A 25,830-nucleotide genomic window follows, 5' to 3' on the forward strand; every position below is an offset into this window, starting at 1 on the left:
ATTCGCTAACATTACATTGATACAAACCGTGTACAACCGGTTGTGATGGTGAAGCCATTTTCATTTGAATTTGCTGTTGAATGCACGACAACAAAGCACAGCAACAAGCGCCACCTTGTGGATGTAATATGCAAATGTAATATTATCAGAGTAAACTCTGAGAAAAACAATGGAGAAAACCCCGAAAGTAAAACACATAATTATATAATTAAATATTGCAATACTTTGCGCTACAGTATCGATATAATTGCGTGCGCAAAATATCGCGATACTGAACAGAATCGATTTTTTTCCCCCACCACTAGTATTCATGGCTTTCAATGTTTTAAAAGATCTGCTATGTTGAGGACATACACAGGTGTAGCTATTATTTGATTTGTCTACCCGTTTGAACGAGTACCAGTAGACCGCGGGGCCTCGGGAGAGGCAGACAACCGCGTTGGTTTATCAATGAAAGCTCAGCTTGTTCGGAGGAGAGCGGATAGATTTGTGTTGCATCTCGAGTATAATAATATTAATATTATCATTGATAAATAAACCGGTGCGGTTGTAAAATGTCGTTCCGCTGCGAGGGCCAGCCCGACGTGCACGAATACACCTGTACAAATGCAAATTAAATGTCCACTCAAAATGCTGACAAAAGTTTGATTTCCAACGCAGCCTCCATTGGTGGGCCAATAGAAGTTAAACACACTATTAAACATATTTGTGGACAGTTTTAATAATAAAAACAAAAAGAATGGTATGTAGGTTTGTATAATAAAAATGAATAGTAATAATAGATAAACTTGAATTTCATAATTTGTGTGTTACATTTCTGACCACTGGTTAGTTCTAGATTTTATTGATATACATTTCAGTAGTTTGCATATGTAGAGGTAAACCTTGATAATCTTTGAACCATACATGATAGCACCATGGGGCTTGGACTACTGTCAATCTATTAGCCTATCTATTTTAATCTAAAGTGTAAGCAAAATGATTTCCTGAAGCATATCCTCCATTATTTATGAAATGGTAACATGTAAGCCAATAAGGTGACATGATAACACAGACTGTGCAATTTTTTTTTTGAGCACCGAAGACCCATTTTGACCCAGGAAAAACCCTGCACTTCACCAGCTGTGTGTCTCAAATACTTGATGCCTTGATAACCCAGCTGCACACCTACCACAGGGTGTGAATGAGAGAACTGGAATGTTGAAATTACTATAAAGGCCCATCCCTACTAGTAGCTGTGATAAATTAAGATTAGCTAACCTTAGATGAAGCTCAATGCTTACTTCTTAAGAAGAAAATGAGCCAACTCAGCAACCGTCTTAAAACCCCTCTGGGCCTTTAGCTGTCTCCATCTTTCAAATACAGTACATCTCCAATATTTACCTGCATTTAGAATGTGTCTGGCCATGCAGTTTGTAGAAGGATGCCGAGACTTTTTTTTTGGTCGCGTAGAATCAAACATTATCTGTGTGGGTCTAGTTTGTTAGCTTACTTCCATGGCGGTCGCAAGCTGTTTTCACATTCTTATCTGGCAACCAGGAGCGTCAAAATGGTACTGGAGGAACGGGCATAATTAATCAATAATAGGCAGTAGATTAAAGTAGAGGGAGCTACATAAAGGTGCCTAGTGGAGGAACAGGCATAATGAATCATTAATAGGCAGTAGATTAAAGTAGAGGGAGCTACATAAAGGTGCCTAGTGGAGGAACAGGCATAATGAATCATTAATAGGCAGTAGATTAAAGTAGAGGGAGCTACATAAAGGTGCCTAGTGGAGGAACAGGCATAATGAATCATTAATAGGCAGTAGATTAAAGTAGAGGGAGCTAAATAAAGGTGCCTAGTGGAGGAACAGGCATAATGAATCATTAATAGGCAGTAGATTAAAGTAGAGGGAGCTACATAAAGGTGCCTAGTGGAGGAACAGGCATAATGAATCATTAATAGGCAGTAGATTAAAGTAGAGGGAGCTAAATAAAGGTGCCTAGTGGAGGAACAGGCATAATGAATCATTAATAGGCAGTAGATTAAAGTAGAGGGAGCTACATAAAGGTGCCTAGTGGAGGAACAGGCATAATGAATCATTAATAGGCAGTAGATTAAAGTAGAGGGAGCTACATAAAGGTGCCTAGTGGAGGAACAGGCATAATGAATCATTAATAGGCAGTAGATTAAAGTAGAGGGAGCTACATAAAGGTGCCTAGTGGAGGAACAGGCATAATGAATCATTAATAGGCAGTAGATTAAAGTAGAGGGAGCTACATAAAGGTGCCTAGTGGAGGAACAGGCATAATGAATCATTAATAGGCAGTAGATTAAAGTAGAGGGAGCTAAATAAAGGTGCCTAGTGGAGGAACAGGCATAATGAATCATTAATAGGCAGTAGATTAAAGTAGAGGGAGCTAAATAAAGGTGCCTAGTGGAGGAACAGGCATAATGAATCATTAATAGGCAGTAGATTAAAGTAGAGGGAGCTAAATAAAGGTGCCTAGTGGAGGAACAGGCATAATGAATCATTAATAGGCAGTAGATTAAAGTAGAGGGAGCTAAATAAAGGTGCCTAGTGGAGGAACAGGCATAATGAATCAATAATAGGCAGTAGATTAAAGTAGAGGGAGCTACATAAAGGTGCAGATTCTAGTGGAGGAACAGGCATAATGAATCATTAATAGGCAGTAGATTAAAGTAGAGGGAGCTACATAAAGGTGCCTAGTGGAGGAACAGGCATAATGAATCATTAATAGGCAGTAGATTAAAGTAGAGGGAGCTACATAAAGGTGCCTAGTGGAGGAACAGGCATAATGAATCATTAATAGGCAGTAGATTAAAGTAGAGGGAGCTAAATAAAGGTGCCTAGTGGAGGAACAGGCATAATGAATCATTAATAGGCAGTAGATTAAAGTAGAGGGAGCTACATAAAGGTGCCTAGTGGAGGAACAGGCATAATGAATCATTAATAGGCAGTAGATTAAAGTAGAGGGAGCTACATAAAGGTGCCTAGTGGAGGAACAGGCATAATGAATCATTAATAGGCAGTAGATTAAAGTAGAGGGAGCTACATAAAGGTGCCTAGTGGAGGAACAGGCATAATGAATCATTAATAGGCAGTAGATTAAAGTAGAGGGAGCTACATAAAGGTGCCTAGTGGAGGAACAGGCATAATGAATCATTAATAGGCAGTAGATTAAAGTAGAGGGAGCTACATAAAGGTGCCTAGTGGAGGAACAGGCATAATGAATCATTAATAGGCAGTAGATTAAAGTAGAGGGAGCTACATAAAGGTGCCTAGTGGAGGAACAGGCATAATGAATCATTAATAGGCAGTAGATTAAAGTAGAGGGAGCTAAATAAAGGTGCCTAGTGGAGGAACAGGCATAATGAATCATTAATAGGCAGTAGATTAAAGTAGAGGGAGCTAAATAAAGGTGCCTAGTGGAGGAACAGGCATAATGAATCAATAATAGGCAGTAGATTAAAGTAGAGGGAGCTACATAAAGGTGCAGATTCTAGTGGAGGAACAGGCATAATGAATCATTAATAGGCAGTAGATTAAAGTAGAGGGAGCTACATAAAGGTGCCTAGTGGAGGAACAGGCATAATGAATCATTAATAGGCAGTAGATTAAAGTAGAGGGAGCTACATAAAGGTGCCTAGTGGAGGAACAGGCATAATGAATCATTAATAGGCAGTAGATTAAAGTAGAGGGAGCTACATAAAGGTGCCTAGTGGAGGAACAGGCATAATGAATCATTAATAGGCAGTAGATTAAAGTAGAGGGAGCTAAATAAAGGTGCCTAGTGGAGGAACAGGCATAATGAATCATTAATAGGCAGTAGATTAAAGTAGAGGGAGCTACATAAAGGTGCCTAGTGGAGGAACAGGCATAATGAATCAATAATAGGCAGTAGATTAAAGTAGAGGGAGCTACATAAAGGTGCCTAGTGGAGGAACAGGCATAATGAATCAATAATAGAGGAGAAACAGGCAGTGGCCAGAATCACACAGGAGGCCAAAACACAAACAGATGCTCCGAAAGGAGAATATATTGGCTCTAGCATTGCTGTTGGAGAAACCAATATTTCAAATCAGGGTGTTTAGTTTAGCGTGTTGAACAATCTATGATGATTTATCATGGTCATTTTATGATTTAGTTCAGTGAATGTATCACATGATGATCCTTTATCTTGAGAAAAAAAAGCTTTTGCCTAATTTGGGGGAAAGTTTACTGGGAGAAAATATTGAATAACTCCTGTTGCCATTATGTGACAGTATTCAAATATGTTCTCTTTTTGCCAGTTGTTTGGTGTCAGGATCTAAACACATGCAGACAATCTCTAATCTCTTATTACAGGGGTGCAAACTCGTCACCTTTCGGCGAAATTCGCCGTTTTTGATCCAAAATAGGTCATTTATGTGATTCGTGTAGATCTGCAATAAAAATATTTTTAGGGGGGGGGGGGGGGGTCCTCCAAGTAATCTGCGAACGCAAGCTGTCATGAATATTTTTTTCAAGCTTGTTCGTTTGGCCAACCCGTGTCATGCCGTAATAGACAGGTGTATTACAAGACGTGTCTTTCGGGTGAAAGCGTTGGTTTCGAGCGGCCTTTTTAAGATGGCATTTACGGTAACGTGTGACGTTGGTACGCTGCAATAACGTTATGCTATCTAACGTAGGCTAACGTGCTAAAGTCAGACTGTTGGCTGACAGACGCCTCGCAAATCAACCGTTTTTGCTGGTTACAATAACGGTGTTACCGAATAGTACAGTATATTTTTCTCTGTAACTTTTGAAAAATCTAAGCGTGAAAACGTCGTAAAATGTACATTCACATAAAAGACATGGCCGTCAGCCGAGTTTGGTCCGGAGTTTAGCTGCTAAAGTTATCTTCTGTCCTGTCGTTTGAAGCAAACCTTTTAGCTCTGGCATTGTTCTCCTATTATGTATTTATCACTTCACTGGATTGGAAGTCCATTTTCCAGGCTCTCGCACGCCCCCTTCATTGAGGCAGAGGTTAGGTTTGCCTCCCATATGTGCTTTTTCACTGTGGTTTTATGGCAGATCAGCAAGACTAAATACCTTCTTCACATACGTGAAATACATTACATTACCTATTCTATGGATATTTCAGTATTTCAGTGATGACAAACAATGAGAAAGCAAAAGGCATGCGCTCAACCCAGTGTGTGAGGGATTGCACAATCTGATATGAGGCGCAGCTCGTTGCTGCCTCACCTCGCGAATCGCCTCTCTGTTTGAACAGGACATGGTCAAATTCAGCGATTTTGATTATAAAAATGATCGGAATCATACAACATTTTTTTTAAAGCACAGATCAGTAGATACATATTAATATTTATTTTATTTTATCATTATTTATTTTTTACTTTTCATGATGACTTTTTCTTTTCATGAGGCTCTGCCTCCCCTGACCACACGTCCCTATGTGTATGTAATCTGAAGCACTGACCCGTTTTCTATTGCCGGGCGCTTCACTGCAACTGAACAAACTTACCACTCTCCTACTTCAGTTTGTTTTCAGAATGAGAGAATTTTAGGAGGAGGATGCCATTACTGTGGCTCAACTAGAGGCAGGAGTTAGGTGCAAATAGGCCTTGTCCTGACAAGCTAGACCGTAAGGGGGAAAGAACATGCCTGATGCCTGATGGAGATCTGTGACGTAATGTGCTTTGGTGAAGTGGACTGGAGTGGGTGGTCGGGAGGGTATTGGGGTGGGTGGTTGGGTTGGCCTGTGCCCGTGCAACCTTCAACACAGGAATGTTTATGATTAAACTGTTACCAGAGCACAAAATTGTTTACATCAGCACAAAGTTCTTCATAGATCTAGCCTCATAATTTTGTTGTCAAAGTGCACCAGATTGATGCATTGAACTTTAAAATGTGCAAAATGTTCTTATGTATAAAATATATTCCCCGGGGAGCATGCCCCGAACCCTCCTAGGGGGTTCGCATGATTGTCACCTTTTTCATCCCTGATGAGTTTACACCCCTGAATACAGCCAAGGAAATAGGGGAATAGACACACACTTCTCTGTCAGGTTACAGTGATGCAGTCTGGGAGAAACATCATGATATAAAATACATATATATAATGATATGTATGTTCCTACAATTACATCACAGTGTTTAACTAGTGAAGGAGCAGACAGTTAAACTAAGTGAGCAACATTACAGTATGTTAGTGCTTTCCTTGGTGGTTGAATGACACAGAGCTTGAGTTGTATCTAGACCTATATGCACTGTACATTGAAGAGATTCTGCTTAGTTGTGACCACCTACAAAGATTGCTGAGTGCTTTTTGACGCGCAGGCGTTTTTCGAATGCCCTCACAGCTGCCCTCTGCGGTTATAGGCCACGCGACTCTAAAAAGACTAGTTCGGAAACAGTATACCAAGCTTTATAGTATGTTCTAGCCCAGATACGAGAAGGGACCTCAGGATGCACCAGGAGATCACCCACACGTACTCCCCTTCTAAAATGAGAGGGAAGGACAACTCACCTTTCTCACGCAGTCGTCAGGTTTTTCTGTAGCGAAGATCCCCAGCTCTCTTAGGTGTGAGATGTTCCGAATACAGGCTGCTAGTCAGACAGGTGCATGAAGGGAGGTGTGTCGCTGACGTGGGGAGAGAACTCACTCCATTAACGGACCCAGAAATGAGTGTTTAGTATTAACAAGCTCCTCAAAGATTTAATGAAAAAGGAATAAAAAGATACAAGCAAATACAAACTACAAAACAAGCTCAAAAGGGTACTACCCGTTTAAAGAAAAATGTCTAATTCAAAAGATAATCTCCTCTCCTCTAAAGGGGGGTCTCTAACTCTTCTCTCAAAAGCTCTATAGCAGGATATTCAAATCACCAACGCAAGAGAGCGAAACACAGTGTTTGCGTTTTTTTTATATCCACCTGCATCCTTGCAGGCTACTGACCTTTTCCATATTAGGTCATAAATCTTTCTTTATTGCTCAATAATAGCCTATTTCCTATGTCAAGCATGTCATCCTTAACAATCGTGGGTAAGCCTCTGCTTGACTTGTTTTCTATCTTTACTTCGCACATTTCCTCACTGAAAACTCAGGACCTCAACGTACACTTCCTGTTTTCTCACAGCACACTTAAACACATACATTGTTTTACAGCATGTAAGCACATTTCACACAGCATGTTTTATTCTATCAATGGTTATTTCTTAATCCTGTTGTTTTACTCTTAAGCAGTTTTCAGCAAGCATACATGGATATAAGTTTGTCAAGCATGACTAAAGAAATTTCATACATTTTGTCATCTGATTATAAAACATGACTTGAACAATTTCAGAAAGCATACATCTGTTATATGATTATCAAACATCACTCAATTCTAATATGCATAAGGATTGATGTCTTGGCTGGGCGGTCCATCTATCTGTGGTCCATTCAACAACATTTGTGTGTGTGAGAGAGAGGGGGGGGGGGGAGAGTAAGTGAAATACTAATAATATAAATGAATTGTATGTATGTGGGAGTTTTTTCTCTTTGGTGGTTACATGAGACAGAGCTTCGGGAGCATCTAGGCTGTGTAAATCTGTCTGTGTGTGTGTGTGTGTGTGTGTGTGTGTGTGTGTGTGTATCCATGTGTATTTGTATCCCTGAGTGTGTGTGGGAGGGGATAGAGGATTGATGATTGATATTCAGATGTATCATGATGTTTCACCCAGGCTGATGTACTGTGACCTGACAGAGAAGAGCTGTTCCTATCTGGCCTCTGCCCTGACCTCACACTCCTCAAGTCTCACACAGCTGTACCTGGGGGGCAATAACCTGAGTGCATCAGATGTTGAGCAGCTCTCTGCTCTAGTGAAGGACCGCCACAATAAACTGAAGACACTACAGTGAGTAAATATCTAACTATCTCACCCAGGTCTTCATAACATGAGACCCAACATGGATGCATGTCTTTTATTTTCTGTTCTCCAGATTCTCTCTCTGTGGTCCTCTGCTTTTGCTCATCTGTCTTTCATCCTTCTCTCTCCCTTGTTCTTCCCCCTTTCTTTTTCTGTCTTACAGCTCAGGGCTGTCTTACATCTCATCTCATCCTCTGGTTATTTGTCATCTTTTACTCATCATGTTTGTTTGTTTGTGACCCCACTACTCATTGAGCTCCACTGGCTGCCTGTAGCTGCTCACATTAAGTTCAAGCCACTTATGATTGTTTACAGAGTGACTGCTGGTTATGCTCCCACCTACTTAAATGCTCTTGTAAGGGCAAATGTTACTAGCACTACCAGAGCAGGGGCGTCCCTCTCCACCTTTATGAAGCTCTTGAAGACCCAACTCTTCCGAGAGCACCTCCCTTACTAACTTGCACTTCTACTAGTACTTAACTTGCACTTATATTCCTGCACTTTTTTTCTATTTCTTGTGTAAAATAGTATGTATTGTTACACTAGGTCTCTATTGTTCGTAGCTTGATTGTTCTCTCCCTTGTACGTCGCTTTGGATAAAAGCGTCTGCTAAATGTGAATGTGACCTTTGGCCTTGACCTTTGGCCCACATCACTCTGTCACACTCTTTTTACCACCTCTTTTTCCTTTCATGCCTATTTTGCCTAATGTTTCTTTCTTTCTTTCTTTCTTTATTTCTTTTGTTCATTCTGTCTGTTTGTCTGTTCATTAGATTTTGTAAAATGACTCCAGTCATTAACTCACATCAAAGTAACTCCAGTAAGAGTCATAATACTATCTCATCTTAGTGTGTCTCAGGCTCCCATGCCCAAGGTCACAGGTTCAAGCCCAGTAAGAGACTGTTTAACAGTAAGGTTTAACTGTGGAAAAGGTTACAAACACCATGAAGGGAATGTGCAGCCATCTCTATTGGTTGAGCCAGACGCCACTCTCTTCTTCTGATTGGTTTTGTAGTTTTTAGCTCCACCCCTTACTGTTTCTGTTGCAGTGTGTCTAATGTGTGAATGTGTTTATCATCGCTACTGTTACTGATGTCAAATAGAACAGCCCTCTGTCACCCCTTTCTCATGCAGTCTGGGTCTCTGGGAGACAGTTGTCATGGAGACTGATTGATGATCATATCTTCTCCTTTATCCTACAGCTGGAAAGATCCATGATCCATGAGGTCTGAGGTCCAGAAGCTCATGAAGACAGGGTGGGATCCAGCACACACACATCAGCATCTCTCCTGCAGAATGTCTGGGGAGGAACATGAACATGACATTAAAGCAGAACCTGTGCTGATGTGTGTGAGATAGTGAGTGAGTGAGTGAGTGAGTGAGTGAGTGAGTGAGTGAGTGAGTGAGTGAGTGAGTGAGTGAGTGAGTGAGTGAGTGAGTGAGTGAGTGAGTGAGTGAGGTGAGGTGAGGTGAGGTGAGGTGAGGTGTGTGTGAGTGAGTGAGTGAGGTGAGGTGTGTGTGAGGTGAGGTGAGGTGAGGTGAGGTGAGTGAATGAATGAGGTGAGGGTCTGAGTGAGTGTCAGTAAGGTGTAAACTAGATGATGATGTCCTTCAGTAGTGGTCATAACACAAGTGAAGTCTAAGGTGTGAGGTGAGTGAGTGAGTGAGTGAGTGAAGTGAGTGAGTGGTTGAGGTCTGTTTCTTGTCACCTTCACTTTAGCCGATGAATAACTGATCATCATAATCCTACTAAGTGAGTAAACTGTTTAGATTGTGAATGAGCAACGAATTATCCATAAAATCCATGTACAGTGGCTTTTTATTTGCCTACATCTTGGTGTGGTTCTGTGGTTGATGCAGCAGTCAGTCTTTATCCCAGTGAAGAGCAGTAATGAAGCACGTGGAACATACTCCAGATTCAGTGGTGTAGGTCTGAACCACAAGCATCTCAGACTATAGCCATATATGCTGTTTAACACACCTCCTGGGTTCTTAATGTAAATTAACTAGGCACCTACTTTTGTTTTTTACTCCATGCATTGCTCTTGCTGCTTGTTTTTATTGATTTTATGTAAAGCACCTTGAACTGCAACTCTTGTATGAAATGTGCTCTATAAATAAAGTCTTACTTACTTACTTACTTACATTCACACACATATTCACACACACATTCACACACATATAAATAAAGTCTTACTTACTGCATATAACCGGTCTGGTGCCCATTTGTGACAATCAGGTTTCTCCGACCCGCTGCCCACATGTTTGGTGGGCACAGTGGCTGCTTTGACACGTGGCAGATCTGGCAGGTTTACGGTAGATGAGATGGATTCATGTGTCTGTTATAGTCTCAGAAAGCCCTAGTGAAAGAGTTATCAGTAGTAGAGAGACACTAGTGAAAGAGTTATCAGTAGTAGAGAGGCACTAGTGAAAGAGTTATCAGTAGTAGAGGCACTAGTGAAAGAGTTATCAGTAGTAGAGGCACTAGTGAAAAAGTTATCAGTAGTAGAGGCACTAGTGAAAGAGTTATCAGTAGTAGAGAGACACTAGTGAAAGAGTTATCAGTAGTAGAGGCACTAGTGAAAGAGTTATCTGTGCTTGTGTGAGTGTTGGTTTGAGCTTTTAGTGTGTTTGTGTGAGTGTTTGTTTGGGCTGTTAGTGTGTTTCTGTGAGTGTTTGTTTGGGCTGTTAGTGTGTGTGTGTGTGTGTGTGTGTGTGTGAGTGTTTGTTTGGGCTGTTAGTGGAGGCGATAACTGGTCCAGACTAGGCAGGAAAGTGCAGTCACGCCTCTGCACCATCTTATGAAAGTACGACAAACAGCAGAAGGTAAGCAGGGTTATAGTTCATATTAGTAAAACTAGTGATGTCTATTTACATGTTGGTTGTACCAGGGCTCTTGAATTCCCTAATGTGATCAATCTCCTTTAGAATATCAGTTCCATTTAGATATTTGCATACGTATGACCTAGCTCAAGTTCTCTGAGTTTGCCAACTGAACACCACTCAGATGCTGAAACACAGTCCCCTTCAGTGTGTGCACTGAACACCACTCAGTTGCTGAAACACAATCCCCTTCAGTCTGTGCACTGAACACCACTCAGATGCTGAAACACAGTCCCCTTCAGTGTGTGCACTGAACACCACTCAGATGCTGAAACACAATCCCCTTCAGTCTGTGCACTGAACACCACTCAGATGCTGAAACACAGTCCCCTTCAGTGTGTGCGCTGAACACCACTCAGATGCTGAAACACAGTCCCCTTCAGTGTGTGCACTGAACACCACTCAGATGCTGAAACACAGTCCCCTTCAGTGTGTGCACTGAACACCACTCAGATGCTGAAACACAGTCCCCTTCAGTGTGTGCACTGAACACCACTCAGATGCTGAAACACAGTCCTGGTTGTGGAAATGGGCATCATAGTGTCTTGGACCGAGGCATAAACAATTCCAGCCAATCAACACATTGCATCAGGAACACAGAAGGGAGGGGTGTAATATGATTGGTTGTTGAGCTCAAATATCTTTCGAGCTGATTGATCTGATCTGGGAATCTCTGTGTAGAGAAGATGGAGCTGATTGATCTGATCTGGGAATGAACCAAGGAAACTGGACCGGGGTGTTGAAGAGGCTGAGCAGGAGAGATCCACACCATCAGCTGGAAACGATTCTTTTGACGAGGTGTAGCGTCCAGAGTCCACAGTTCTCTCCAGCTGATCTCCCTCGTCCACATCATGCCAGTTCATCCAGTCACTGCTGCTTGTCTATTCAATTCAATTCAATTTAATTTATATTGCACCAAAACAGTAACATTGTCTCCAGGTGGGGTAGATATAGAAAAAGAAGGGGGGGGGGGGGGGGGGGGGGAGGAAAAGGGGGACATACATGTGATTCATGTACAACATACATACAAACACAACATGGGAATTCTGGTCTCTATGGGCTGCAGGTAACCCCCCTCTGGAGGTGACAAACCCCTCCATCTGTCCTCTCTAGAGGTCTGTGTGATCCCTATCAAATCCCCACTAAACTACATGTGATTCATTATTATACCAGATGGAGGACTAAATGATCTGGGTATTTAAAGGGGAGATAGTAACAAGCACTCTGAGTATTCTGTAGCCAGAGACTCCAACACTCTATGTGTGTAGCCTTCATCCTTTAAGCAGCCAGAGACTCCAACACTCTATGTGTGTAGCCTTCATCCTTTAAGCAGCCAGAGATTCCAACACTCTATGTGTGTAGCCTTCATCCTTTAAGCAGCAGAGAGACTCCCACTCTATGTGTGTAGCCTTCATCCTTTAAGCAGCAGAGAGACTCCCACTCTATGTGTGTAGCCTTCATCCTTTAAGCAGCAGAGACTCCAACACTCTATGTGTGTAGCCTTCATCCTTTAAGCATCAAACACTCACACTCTATGTGTGTAGCCTTCAGTGTGATGAAGATGAGCCCCCTGCTGCCAGTGTGATGAAGACGAGTCCCCTGCTGCCAGTGTGATTGCTAGACGAGCCCCCTGCTGCCAGTGTGATGAAGATGAGCCCCTGCTGCCAGTGTGATGAAGACGAGCCCCCTGCTGCCAGTGTGATGGCTAGACGGCATCAGGGGCGAATCTAGGTTCCCACTTTTGGGGGGGCTAAGCCCCTAGATAAAACCTATTATCTTTCCTGTGACCCAGCAAAAGTAGGGGGGTTTGGGGGCATGCTCCCCCATAAGACATTTTTGAAAATATCCTTTTAAATAGTGTCCTCTAGTGGGTTTTAGGAAGAGAAATTAACACATTTAGATTTAAAATATGGCACAACAATAAACATATTGTAGACATCTGCTGAGATAGGTGCTAATTATACTGTAGGGATGTGCAGCGCAAGTGAGTAGGTTAACATTGTAGGCTAGAGTTCACTAGCTAGTTATAGCTGGCGGAGCTACTGAGTAGGGTAGCATACCCACAGGATCAATGAACCGGCATGATAAAAGAGAGCCACGACATATGTAATTAACTCGTGATGATTGAACCATTTCGTTTCTTTTACTATTTTAAACTTCATGTGCTATACCTTTATATCAAGCAGATGATTATTGCAGCTTTCACCAGCTTGGGTTGGACAGTCGCTCCGAGTCTGTTTACTAGACGTTATCACCGTCTGTCTGCACGCTCGCGAGGCTCACTCACGACCAAACAGAGCCGTGCGCTTGCCACGACAGTCTCAAACAGGCAGGATTCCTGTGCTCCTCGAGACTCTAAACTTTCTAACTCTAAAAATTAAATAAAATAAGTTCACTAAATTGGTTGTTAGGTGTGAATTTGACAATCTCAAAATAAAATATATATATATTTTTGGGGGGGCTAAGAACACTTTTGGGGGGGCTCCAGCAAAAAAAAAAGAGAAAAGAGAATGAGGAGTGTTTAACCTGAAATGTTTCAAGAGTGTTGAATGTTCTAAATGCTTAAATGTTTTGTTGAAAATTATGATTGTAAAACAGTGCCGTGGTGGTCATAGAGCAGAATTGCAGCTACAATTGTCATTGGGTCTGTGTGCAGGGATGGGTATCATGTAAGGTCAAGCATCATTATTCTCTCCCTTGTACGTCGCTTTGGACAAAAGCGTCTGCTAAATGACTAAATGTAAATGTAAATGTAAATGCATCATGAAGGCCAGGGTGCAGGTGAAGGCCAGTGGAAAGTAACAAGCAGTCAGGAGGGGGGTCACTCACTCACACCCACCCACACACACACACACACACACACTCGCACATAAGCACACACACAAGATGATGGCAGTCAAGGTCAGACCAGGCCTCCAAAAAAGTGATACCAAGCAAATTGGCAGGAGGGCCTATCTCCCTCAAAGCAAAAGTTCCCCCGCAACAGGTGAGCGAGAATATTCTGAGTGGCCAAAAGCGTAGATAAAATATGAGGAGATATAAGGGAATATTCTGATTGGGTCAGTATAGATGGAGGTTGAAGATCGTGACTTGCAGAAAGTGACGAATTATGAGTATAAAAAGTCAATGCATTGGGTGTTTTAGTCAGAGCTGCTCCATGGACCACCACTCTCGTTTTGGATGAAATGTCTGCAAGGATGGAATAAAACTTCAGTTTATCGCACTCTGGACTTCTGACTCTGATTGAAAAATTACTTTAAGATTTGGAAACAGTTGTTAATTCGCTACAACAGTTTCTCCAGAATGCTTGGCAGGAAAGTGGTTTGTAATGTTTAATGAAAGCCATAAGTCTATTGAAAACATGCTCTATTAACCATTGAAGTATGCAAGTAGAAAAGACAAGTTTAATGTTGATGCCATAGCGTTAATGGTAAGCAAAGAGTTAACTGTTGAGATAACTGATACGTATACCACTTCTCAGTCGGAAAAGAGGGATGTGGTATATTGGATCGAGCACTCGGTGCTTGATTGTGTTTGACTGTCACTACTACGGATTTCTGTGATAGTTTGTTCATGCCTGGCAGTTGAGAGATTCGCCCGCCAGGAAAGGATCTAACTTGTGCTGCATCCTCGTCTCCATGCATTTGTATCTAACAGTGATTTAGATAACCCACGAATAGTATATAACTATAACAGTAATTATACATATAGCATAAAGCCACAACAATGCGGTAGGTGCTCTTCAAACAGCCGCCACTTCCGCGCACACAAAAGTGAAACTAAACTCGATTCTTCCATTTTGCGAACACGGAGTTGGATTGTTCAGCAAAGAAATACCCAGAAACTACCGTTTGTGAGTATCTCATCATTTAATTGTAAGCGGTTAAATCGCTGCTTTAACCACATCGATATTTAGCTGCACTAACTATGCATGCAGTTTTTAGGAGGATGCAGAGGCTTTATTTGGTCACGTCGAATCAAATATTTTCTGTGTTGGTCCAGTTTGTTTGTCTTACTTCCATGGCGGTCGCACGCTGTGTTCACATTCTTATCTGGCAACAGGGAGCGTCAAAGTGGTACTGGAGGAACGGGCATAATATATCCTTAATAGGCAGTAGATTAAAGTAGAGGGAGCTACATAAAGGTGCAGATTCAGTGCAAGTATTACAAAGACACAAATAAAGCCAACTGAGTAATTGAAGGCAGTTGAAAATAAGGCAGCTTTGAGCTTCTTTTTAAAACAGGTTAGAGTTGGGGCAGATCTGATCCCCATGGGGAGCTGGTTCCAGCAGTGGGCAGCATAACGGCTAAATGCCATCTCACCCTGTTTAGCTTCAACTCTGGGCACCACTAGCTGACCAGCTCCTGCAGATCTAAGAGACCTGACAGGTTTATTTTCAGCAAGTCAAACTTTGAATTCAGTTCTGTATGTAACTGGGAGCCAGTGCAAAGACCTGAGAATTGGAGTTATATGCTCTATTTTCTTAGTTTTGGTGACACTTTGTGACACTCTGTGTATGTGTGTCTTTCTCTCTCATTCTCCAGTATAATACCAGGAGAGGGTTATCCCAGGAAAAGGGGTGTATTTGCCCCAAAATGAGTTCCAGTGAAGAAGAGAACCATGATGATGAGCCTCTGGGGTAAGACAACAACAACAACACCAACAACAATAATAATATATTTACATGTATTATTTGTTTATTTAAGTGTCTATCTGTTTGTTTGTTAATTAGTGTAATACATCTTTTTTTATTATTTATTTGTAAGCAAACAGTTACAAAGTACAAATAAGAGCAGATTATGCAAGTATCTGTGGGTGTGTGGGAAACACACTGTTAGCATGATTTCTGCCTGGCAACTAAAGCTGATTGGATGAGAGCTAACTGAGTGTTTTTAGTTTTCATTTGGCTGCCTATCAGAAAGTAGAACCCCACCCACAGTAGAGCAGGAGTGTGTAGTAACTGGACCAATCAGAGATGAGATAACATTTGTATTTATGTAATGGCCCTTTGTTTTAATCAGATATTTGGCATGGTTGTGTTCTAAGCCAGTAGCTGCAAGCAGAATGAAACTGAATCCAACTGTATCTCTAAAAATGCTAACCCATCTATAGTTTTAGACCACTTTTAGCTCAGCTGATCCGACCGTCCTCGGCTTGTTGATAAAAATGATGCCAGAAATCTGGAAATATTTCGGATACATTGCAGATAGTAAAGCCCACCGACACACATAGACCCGTCTGCAAAAAGAATTTCAAAGCAACTCAGACAATAGGAGGCAAGACGTCTAATATTGCAAAGCACCTCTCAGACAGACACCCCAAACTTTTCAAGATTGAGTTCAGAAAACGACAAGTTAGCAAATGTGAGTGCAAACACGAACACCCCTGTTACGACCCGGCTCGTGAGCCGCAACATAAATTGGAGACAGACCACAGAGTCGTACAAAAATAGCATTTATTTCCATAACACCAAAACACAGAGTAAAATAGTAAGTGCCAAGCACCAAAACCCAATAGTGTGCACACCAGCATCAAACGCCTGGTGAGCATGCAAGGCCTTCTTCTGAGGGCAAACCGCCTGGCTTTTATCCACACCTCCCCAGGTGTGGACAATCAGGCTAATTATGCCCATTCACCACCTAAAAGCTGTTGCACTGCCACTGCAAAGCCAGTAGGGGTTTAGAGGGGCGTAACACTCCAAAGCTCACCCATACACAGCCTAACACAAGTAGCCTTAGCCTAGTTTAGCGACAAGCGATTTTCCCCATCACAGAATTTTGACGATGCGTAGTACAATGATCATAATGCAGTGTGGTTAACATAATGGAACCGCATTTTTTACACTAGTAATGTTAACTGCCATAATCTGAAAACGATGCATTTAATCTTCTATCATCATGGGTCGTGTTTATCGTTGCAGATGGCCGTTTTTTAAGGATAGGTTTGCCGAAGGGATATCTGATGGCCCTATTGCATGTCGTCTCGTTTAAGGCGTTGATCTAGCTTTCAATTTGGCTGCAAGAACGTAGCCCAATTCATTGTCAAAATTAAGCTGTAGAAAGAAAACGCTATACATGCAAAATAATCTACAATTTCACTAATGTGGCCTATATGATCATGAGGTCAGAATGCACACAAAAGTGCACCAAATGAAAAACAATTGATGCAATAGGCTCCATGCTGGAGAGCTTAGAAACCTTCATAGTGCATATATAAACATGCGTATTCCGGTCATTTTGAGACCAAATTCAAGTGTCTATGACCTTCAGAAGCTGAGATACAGATGCGCTGGACGAGGGGCGTGGCAAAGTCTGGATGTTCGCTCGGGTTACAGTAAATGACAGCGCCCTAGATTTGTTCCTAATGGTCTAATTAGCCAGAAACCGTTGAGAAAAGTCATGCCGCTCAAACTTCATACTCAACCTATGGGCTGCTACTGCAGTATTGTATCAAAGTCATAATTTTGGTATCGTGACAACACTACACCCTAGTCTCAGTCAGTTGATGACTGTGATCTGTTGCCATGACTTCTGCTGGTGGTGGGATTGAGCTTGTATCGCCCATTACCACCCCCCAGTCGCAAAATAATTTGTGTTCAGGTCAAATAATCAACTTTCGAGGGGAAGACTCTTTGACTGGACAGTAAGATCATGGCTCTAGTCTTTATTCTACATAATTTAATGTGTCTCAGTAGTGAAGCTATCAGCAATGTTGGCTGGTGTGTGTGTTCATTATATAACTATGTGGGAAGAAATAGGAGTGACTGAAAAGCAGGGGGATGTGATTGGATCCCAAAGTGATCTCTATGACTGAATGGAGAACTAAGAGCTATTCTAATTGGTGCGAATCGCCACAGGTTGTCCAGTAAGAGCAGAGAGATGTCAAAGTCCCAATGCAAATGTATTCATTTACACACACACACACTCAAGCCATGAATGCCACGAACCAACCGTGAATAGGATGAACTGTGATTATTGAACGCCGAGATGAACCGTCATTTTCTCTCATTGATGCACGCCAAGAATGATAAACGATCGTAAATGCCTTCTGAATCGCAAATCGTCCAACAAACTCTTCTGATGATGCTTCTCTGCTACTTTCTTTCTTCCAACACTGAACAGTAGTGGGTCTGGTTTATATAGAGGTAACGGAATGATGTGACGGATAGGTCAAGGGCCATTCTGATTGGCTATTGCTTATCTGTGCGATCTGGGGGAGCCGTGAAACAGTCTTGGGGGAATTAAACACCGTCTGGTCACCTTCTGTGCACGCGCAGCCCACATAACTCTGGGAAGACAGAATTGGGTGACCTCTCTGTGTCCCCAAATATTGTGCGTGGCAACAGGGGTGCACAGCTTTGACACTGGCAACAGGGGTGCACAGCTTTGACACTGGCAACAGGGGTGCACAGCTTTGACACTGGCAACAGGGGTGCACAGCTTTGACACTGGCAACAGGGGTGCACAGCTTTGACACTGGCAACAGGGGTGCACAGCTTTGACACTGGCAACAGGGGTGCACAGCTTTGACACTGCTGGTAGCCACAAACCTTCTGGACACTGGCTCTCTGTCAGGGAAATGACCCTAAACAGTTAACTAGCAGATTAAAGACACAACCCAGCATGGAAGTGAACTGGACTTGTTTACGCCGCGTCCGGCGGAGAGCAGACACCTTGACCAGGGTCTCTCTGACGTGCTATGCGGAAACAAGTCTCTTTATTGAAAATCCAATGTTTACACAGGATGGCAGACAGGATTCTGGGATACACTTTAGGATATCTGCACTTAACCCAAGAAGATGTTCACAGTTCATACATGACACTCCCATGGTTGTACCATCTCGTCTTTGGTTCCGAGAGATAAGAATGTTTACCTAAAACCCCCAAACCCAAACTCTGGGTCTTACAACAATAAATCAGTCTTAACCTAAACATTTCATGACACCTCTGAGTTCCAAATCTCCCTTCCTCACAGACTAAGAACAAAGAAACAAAGAAACAAACTAATATCAAACTACAACACATATCATGATAATAATTATATAGCATATTTCTTTCACACTCTCCTTCAAAAACTTATAATTCTCTGTGTGTGTGTGTGTGATTAGCAGTGAGAGGAAAGTTTTTATGATGGAGGGGTGTCTGTGTGTGTGTGTGTGTGTGTGTGTGTGATTAGCAGACAGGAGCGGTGAGAGGAATGTTCTCCTGATTGGTGTGTGTGTGTGTGTGTGTGTGTGTGTGTCTCTGTGTGTGTGTGTGTGTGTGTGTCTCTGTGTGTGTGTGTGTGTGTGTGTGTGTGTGTGTGTGTGTGTGTGTGTGTGTGTGTGTGTGTGAAGCAGACAGGAGAAGTGAGAGGAATGTTCTCCTGATGGAGGTGTGTGTGTGTGTGTGAAGCAGACAGGAGAAGTGAGATGAATGTTCTCCTGATGGAGGTGTGTGTGTGATTAGCAGACAGGAGCATTGACAGGATTGTTATCCTGATTGAGGTGTGTGTGTGTGTGTGTAGCAGACAGGAGCAGTGAGACGAATGTAATCCTCTTCTTTTACATAATTGAATGTGTCTGTTGTTAAGTTATTAGCAGAGTTGTGCCATACTGGTTGGTATGCGTGTTTGTTGTGTATATGCCTATTACACACACACACATTCAACCTTGGTGAAATGCAATCATAGACACAACGAAGTTTGCTTGTTAACTTGAGCTTGCTGCTCTCTTTACTGAACTCATCATGGCACTTCAATCTCATTCCATATCAATGCGCATGTCTTATATGAACCAATGCTATAGTGCGCAGTAACCATACAGTGGTGCTATAAGTAGAACACATAAGATAGTGCATGAAATCACATACATAACAGTGTTCAGCATATAACTCTATGTGGGAAGACAAAGACTGACTCTCCCTCAAAAACTTGTGTGTGTGTGATTAGCAGACAGGAGCAGTGAGAGGACAGTCTACATGATGGAGGGGTGTGTGTGTGCATTTGTGTGTGTGTGTGTGTGTGTGTGTGTTTGTGTTTCTGTGTGTGTGGCAGACAAAAGCAGTGAGAGGAATGTTCTCCTGGTGGAGGTGTGTGTGTAGTAGTAGTAGACATGAGCAGTGAGAGGAATGTTCTCCTGATGGACGTTCTCCTCTTCTTCTCTAGGATGGGGGGATCTAGCTCTAACAGGAGGTCACACTCCCCAACCCCCACCTGTGTGTCCATGAAGAGTGACAACTCTGTGGATCGTTATATCGACTTTGGAGGGAGAGACCCTTCGACTGGACAGTAAGATCATGGCTCTAGTCTTTATTCTACATCATTTAATGTGTCTCAGCAGTGAAGCTATCAGCAATGATGGTTGGTGTGTGTGTTCATTATATAACTCTATGTGGGAAGAAATAGGAGTGACTATAATATGTTAAGAAATAGGAGTGACTCCTTAAAAAAGAGAACACTGTGTCTGTGTGTGTGTGATTAGCAGACAGGAGCAGTTAAAGGAATGATCTCATGATGGAGGTGTGTGTGTGTGTGTGTGTGTAGCAGACATGGATGTATATATGCTGTGTGTGTAATGGCCATTTGTATCAATCAGATATTTGGCATGGTTGTGTTTTAAGTCAGTAGCTGTAAGCAGAATGAAACTGAATCCAACTGAATCTCTAAAAATGCTAACCCATCTATAGTTTTAGACCACTTTTAGCTCAGCTGATGAACACCAATAGGTACTTTGCTAAAGGTCTCAAGTGGCGTTCAATCAAACAGAGCTGTTCCTTGAAATGTCTACATCCCTACAGTTGAAAAATAATTTGGGTCATTTTAACAGTTTCGTATTTGGTTTACATACATTTTTCATAACTCTCCCAGACTACACGCAATTAACAAATACTACCACATTTTCAAATGAGAGTTAACAAATGATCAAAATAAGAAATGTAAGAAATGAGAACAGACAGAATTGGGATTTGGGTAATTTTGAGTGTAGTGATATCTTGTTTTGTTTTATGTATACTGCTGATAACTTTGTGTTTTTCTGTGTGTATGTGTTTGCGTGTTTGTGTTTGTGTTTGTATTTGTGTGTGTGTGTGTGTGTGTGTGTGTGTGTGTGTGTGTGACAGAGAGAGTGGCAGTTATATAAACTACATTCCTGCTTTACTGATAGTGCTGTGCAGACACTAAAGTTAAACTGATATTACAGTAAACAAGTTATTTAATATTTGTTCTTGTTTTCACACACAGATACCAACCTGGTCTGGTAAATGTGGAAATGCAGCAGATCCACAAATCCCATCTTCAGAAGAAGTTTCAGTGTCTGACTGAGGGAATCACAAAGCAGGGAGATGCCAGACTCCTCCATGAGATCTACACAGCGCTCTACATCACAGAGGGGGGAGGAGGAGAGGTCAATGATGAACATGAGGTCAGACAGATAGAGAGAGCATCCTGGAGAGAAGCAGCACCAGACACACCAATCAACTGCAGTGACATCTTTAAACCCTTATCTGGACAATACAAACCCATCAGAAGAGTGCTGACAAAGGGAGTGGCTGGCATTGGAAAAACAGTCTCTGTGCAGAAGTTCATTCTGGACTGGGCTGAAGGGAAAGAGAATCAAGATGTCCACTTCATATTGCCTCTCCCTTTCCGAGAGCTGAACCTGATGAAGGAGAAAAAACTCAGTCTGGTGGAGCTTATTCAGCACTTTTTCCCTGAAATTACGGATCCAAGATTCTTCTCTGGTTTAGAGCATGTCATGTTCATCTTTGATGGTCTGGATGAGTGTCGACTTCCTCTACATTTCAACTCCAACCCAAGGTGTTGTGATGTGACCGAGCCAGTCTCAGTGGATGTGCTGCTGACAAACCTCATCAAGGGGAATCTGCTTCCCTCTGCTCTCCTCTGGATCACCACCCGACCAGCAGCAGCCAATCAGATTCCTCCTGAGTGTGTGGACCAGGTGACAGAAATAAGGGGATTCAACGACCCACAGAAAGAGGAGTACTTCAGGAAGAGAATCAGTGATGAGAACCTGGCCAGCAGAACTATCACACACCTGAAGTCATCCAGGAGCCTCTACATCATGTGCCACATTCCAGTCTTCTCCTGGATTACCGCCACTGTTGTGGAGAGAACATCAGATGAATCTGGGAGTGTAGAAATGCCAAGGACTTTGACTCAAATGTACACACACTTCCTGATCATTCAGACAAGCATGAAAAATGAAAAGTACACAGAGAGAAAAGAGAGAGATGAAGAGATGATTTTCAAACTGGGGAAACTGGCTTTCCAACAGCTGGAGAAGGGCAATCTGATCTTCTATGAGGAAGACGTGAGAGAGTGTGGCATTGATGTCACAGAAGCATCAGTGTACTCAGGAGTGTGTACTCAGATCTTCAGAGAGGAGTCTGGGCTGTACCAGGGGAAGGTGTTCAGCTTTGTGCATCTGAGCATTCAGGAGTTTCTTGCAGCTTTATATGTGTTCCTCTGTTTCAGCAACAGAGAGAGAAACATGCCTGACCAACAGCAAACCTCTCAGCTCTCTGCTCTCTTCAGAGCTGCAACACTTCATGACCTACACACAACTGCAGTGGATCTGGCCTTACAGAGTAAGAACGGACACCTGGACCTTTTCCTCCGCTTCCTTCTGGGCCTCTCACTGGAGTCCAATCAGAATCTCTTAAGACACCTACTGCCACAGACAAGAAGCCAATCACAGAGCTCAGAGCAAACAGCCCAGTGTGTCAAACAGAAGATCAGAGATCAGGATACTTCAGACAGAAAGATCAACCTGTTCTACTGTCTGAATGAGCTGAATCACCATGCTGTAGTGGAGGACATTGACAGGAGCTCAGGAACTCTGTATGTGGACATGCTCTTACCAGGACAGTGGGAGACTAAGAGATTTGAGTTTAAGATTCCAAAAGAGCAGCTGGATGAGTTTGACCTGCAGAAGTACATAAAGACACCAGAGGAAGATCTGACTGAACTCCTCAGTCCCGATGAGGTTCTGCAGAAGCTGGTGCCAGTGGTCACAACATCCACATCAGCTCGGTAACACTTGGTGTACTTATGTGTGTGAGTGTGTGTATGTGAGAGAGAGAAAGTTAGATAGAGTTCCCTGTTCCCTTCCCATCATGTGTGTGTGTGTGTGTGTGTATGTGAGAGATAAAGTTAGATGGAGTTCCCTGGTTGTCAGTAGACCGCACATCATCAAATAGTTGACTTTGTTCCTGGTAAATGAACTGCACTGATAAGAGAACATTTCTCCTAAACTGAGAGTAGAGCAAACACTCCTGACTGCAGTTCATACCTCACATCAGTCTAAAATGGATTGAAGGTCAAACACTAAACAGTATATTACACCTGAGTTGTTTGGTGTTTTCTATGGGTTACTTAACTTTAGACTTGTTTTGAGTATGTAAAATATTGTTCTATATTATACATTTCCTGTAAATAGCTTTAGTGCAAGGCTAGGTTGTATGCCAACTATATCACATTTTATATTACAAAGTCCAACTCCAGTTTCTTTGAGTTATGGTGTGAATGCTAAAACTTACCCAGATGGCTGGGATGGCTGGCATGTGCTTTTGGATCCAAACTGGCTTAATCACGATGCTTTTGCAATGTTAATGAACACTGTTCTGCTCCACCCTTAAGTGGCCTTATAGGGCAGCAACACACCACCACTAACCCCTGAACCCTGTAGGACACTGGACCCGTCTGTTGTTCAGGTGTATCATGTTGTTTTTCCCAGGATGAATGAATGCACCCTGACAGAGAAGAGCTGTGCCTATCTGACCTGTGTGTGTGTGTTTGTGTGTGAGAGTAGAGGATTGGTGATTAATATTCAGGTGTATAATTATGTTTGTCCCAGGCTGATTTACTGTATCCTGAAAGAGAAGAACTGTTCCTATTTGACCTCTGCCCTGACCTCACACATTGTGTGTGTGTGTTATGGTGTGTGAATGTGAACAGTCCATAATGTGTACATATGAGTAGATTTAGTCCATGTCAGTGTGTGTGTGTGTGAGTGTATGTGTTTGTGTTTGTGTGTGTGTGGGGGTGTGTGTGTGTGTGTGTGCGCGCGCGCGCGCGTGTGTGTGTGAACAGTCCTTGTGTGAATGGTGCCATCAGTCCCTACACCTCAGTCTCTACTTCAGAGGTCATGCAGGTGAGACAGCAGATGTTCCTGCTGAAATCTATACTGTATTGATTTTCATGTTTTTTAACACATGTTTTTTCAGAAGTGGAAAGTTCCGAGGTTGGGTTTATCGTTTTTACTGGTGTCTTGAACCCAGCATATGTCTTGTAGGCCACTGCTTACTTTTGAACCCAGCATATGTCTTGTGAGCTACTGCTTACTGTTGAACCCAGCATACTGTTTGTCTTGTGAGCTACTGCTTACTGTTGAACCCAGCATATGTCTTTTGAGCTACTAGTTACTGTTGAACCCAGCATATGTCTTGTGAGCTACTGCTTACTGTTGAACCCAGCATATGTCTTGTGAGCTACTGCTTACTGTTGAACCCAGCATATGTCTTGTGAGCTACTGCTAACTGTTGAACCCAGCATATGTCTTGTGAGCTACTGGTTACTGTTGAACCCAGCATATGTCTTGTGAGCTACTGGTTACTGTTGAACCCAGTATATGTCTTGTGAGCTACTGCTTACTGTTGAACCCAGCATATGTCTTGTGAGCTACTGCTTACTGCAGCACCTGCACCTAATGCACTGTAAATGGCTGCTTGTCTGCATCACTGCCATGGAATAGAGAGAGCATCTCTAGAGTCTTCAGCATCAGCATACCTGGTAGGCCAGGGCTTTCCTATCTGGCCTCTGTCCTGACGGCACATTGTGTGTGTGTCTGTGTCTGTGTGTGTGTGTGTGTGTGTGTGTGTGTGTGTGTGTGTGTCTATGTCTATATGTGTGTGAGTGTTTGTGTGTGGGGAGGTGTCTATGTGTGTGAGTGTATGTGTGTGTAAGATATTAAAGGATAGGTAAGATACTTACGTCTTTTGAGGTGAGAGGGTTGAATTATATCAGATTCCAACTGTATATGTATCTCTAGTTCTTCTGCTCTGTCTCACTGCTCTATGTGCTTCATCTTACTGGACTGTCTCACTGCTCTATGTGCTTCATCTTACTGGACTGTCTCACTGCTCTATGTGCTTCATCTTACTGGACTGTCTCACTGCTCTATGTGATTTAGTGTGTGTGTGTGTATCCCTGTGTGAGTGTGTGTGTGTGTGTGTGTGTCGCTGTGTGTGTGTGTGTGTGTGTGTGTGTGTGTCTGTGTGGTATCCCTGAGTGTGTGTGGTAGGGGATAGAGGATTGGTGATTAATATTCAGATGTATCATGATGTTTCTCCCAGGCTGCGTGGCTGTGACCTGACAGAGAAGAGCTGTTCCTATCTGGCCTCTGCCCTGACCTCACACTCCTCAAGTCTCACACAGCTGAACCTGGAGGGCAATGAGCTGCTGGGAGACTCAGGAGTGGAACTTTTATGTTCTGCTCTTTCTCATCAAAACTGCAAACTGGAGGAACTACAGTAAGCATAATTGCATGTAGTTTGTGTGTGTGTGTGTGGGGGGGGGGGGGGGGGGGGGGGATTTGGGTCATTTTCACATTTTGTGTTTTTTGTTTTGTTTTACACATACTTCAGATGTGTGTGTGTGCGTGCGTGCGTGCGTCTGTGGTATCCCTGAGTGTGTGTGTGGGGGTATAGAGGAATTATGATTACGGCCCCTCATAACTGTCACTCACTGCTCTATGTGCTTCATCTTACTGGACTGTCTCACTGCTGTATGTGCTTCATCTTACTGGACTGTCTCACTGCTCTATGTGCTTCATCTTACTGGACTGTCTCACTGCTCTATGTGCTTCATCTTACTGGACTGTCTCACTGCTCCATGTGATTTAGTGTGTGTGTGTGTGTATCCCTGTGTGAGTGTGTGTGTGTCGCTGTGTGTGTGTGTGTGTGTGTGTGTGTGTGTGTGTGTGTGTGTGTGTGAGTGTGTGTGTGTGTGTGTATCCCTGTGTGAGTGTGTGTGTGTGTGTGTATCCCTGT

The 25,830-nt window shown here is 42.7% G+C and overlaps 2 protein-coding genes across 2 annotated transcripts in view; one reads left to right on the forward strand and one right to left on the reverse strand.

Moving 5' to 3' along the window:
• The window catches only part of LOC122133143 (protein NLRC3-like), a 383,696-nt gene that overhangs the window by 155,109 nt on the left and 202,757 nt on the right, over positions 1-25,830 (reverse strand). The window lies entirely within an intron of this gene.
• LOC116221878 (protein NLRC3-like) overlaps positions 1-25,830 on the forward strand; it is a 131,212-nt gene that overhangs the window by 105,043 nt on the left and 339 nt on the right. The window contains exons 6-7 of the mRNA XM_031574006.2: positions 21,002-22,813; positions 25,135-25,311. Of these exons, the coding sequence (XP_031429866.2) occupies positions 21,002-22,813; positions 25,135-25,311 (1,989 nt within the window). The remainder of the gene's footprint in view (positions 1-21,001; positions 22,814-25,134; positions 25,312-25,830) is intronic.

The sequence above is a fragment of the Clupea harengus genome, chromosome 9 (genome assembly GCF_900700415.2).
Source record: "Clupea harengus chromosome 9, Ch_v2.0.2, whole genome shotgun sequence".
In the NCBI taxonomy this organism is placed as follows: domain Eukaryota; kingdom Metazoa; phylum Chordata; class Actinopteri; order Clupeiformes; family Clupeidae; genus Clupea; species Clupea harengus.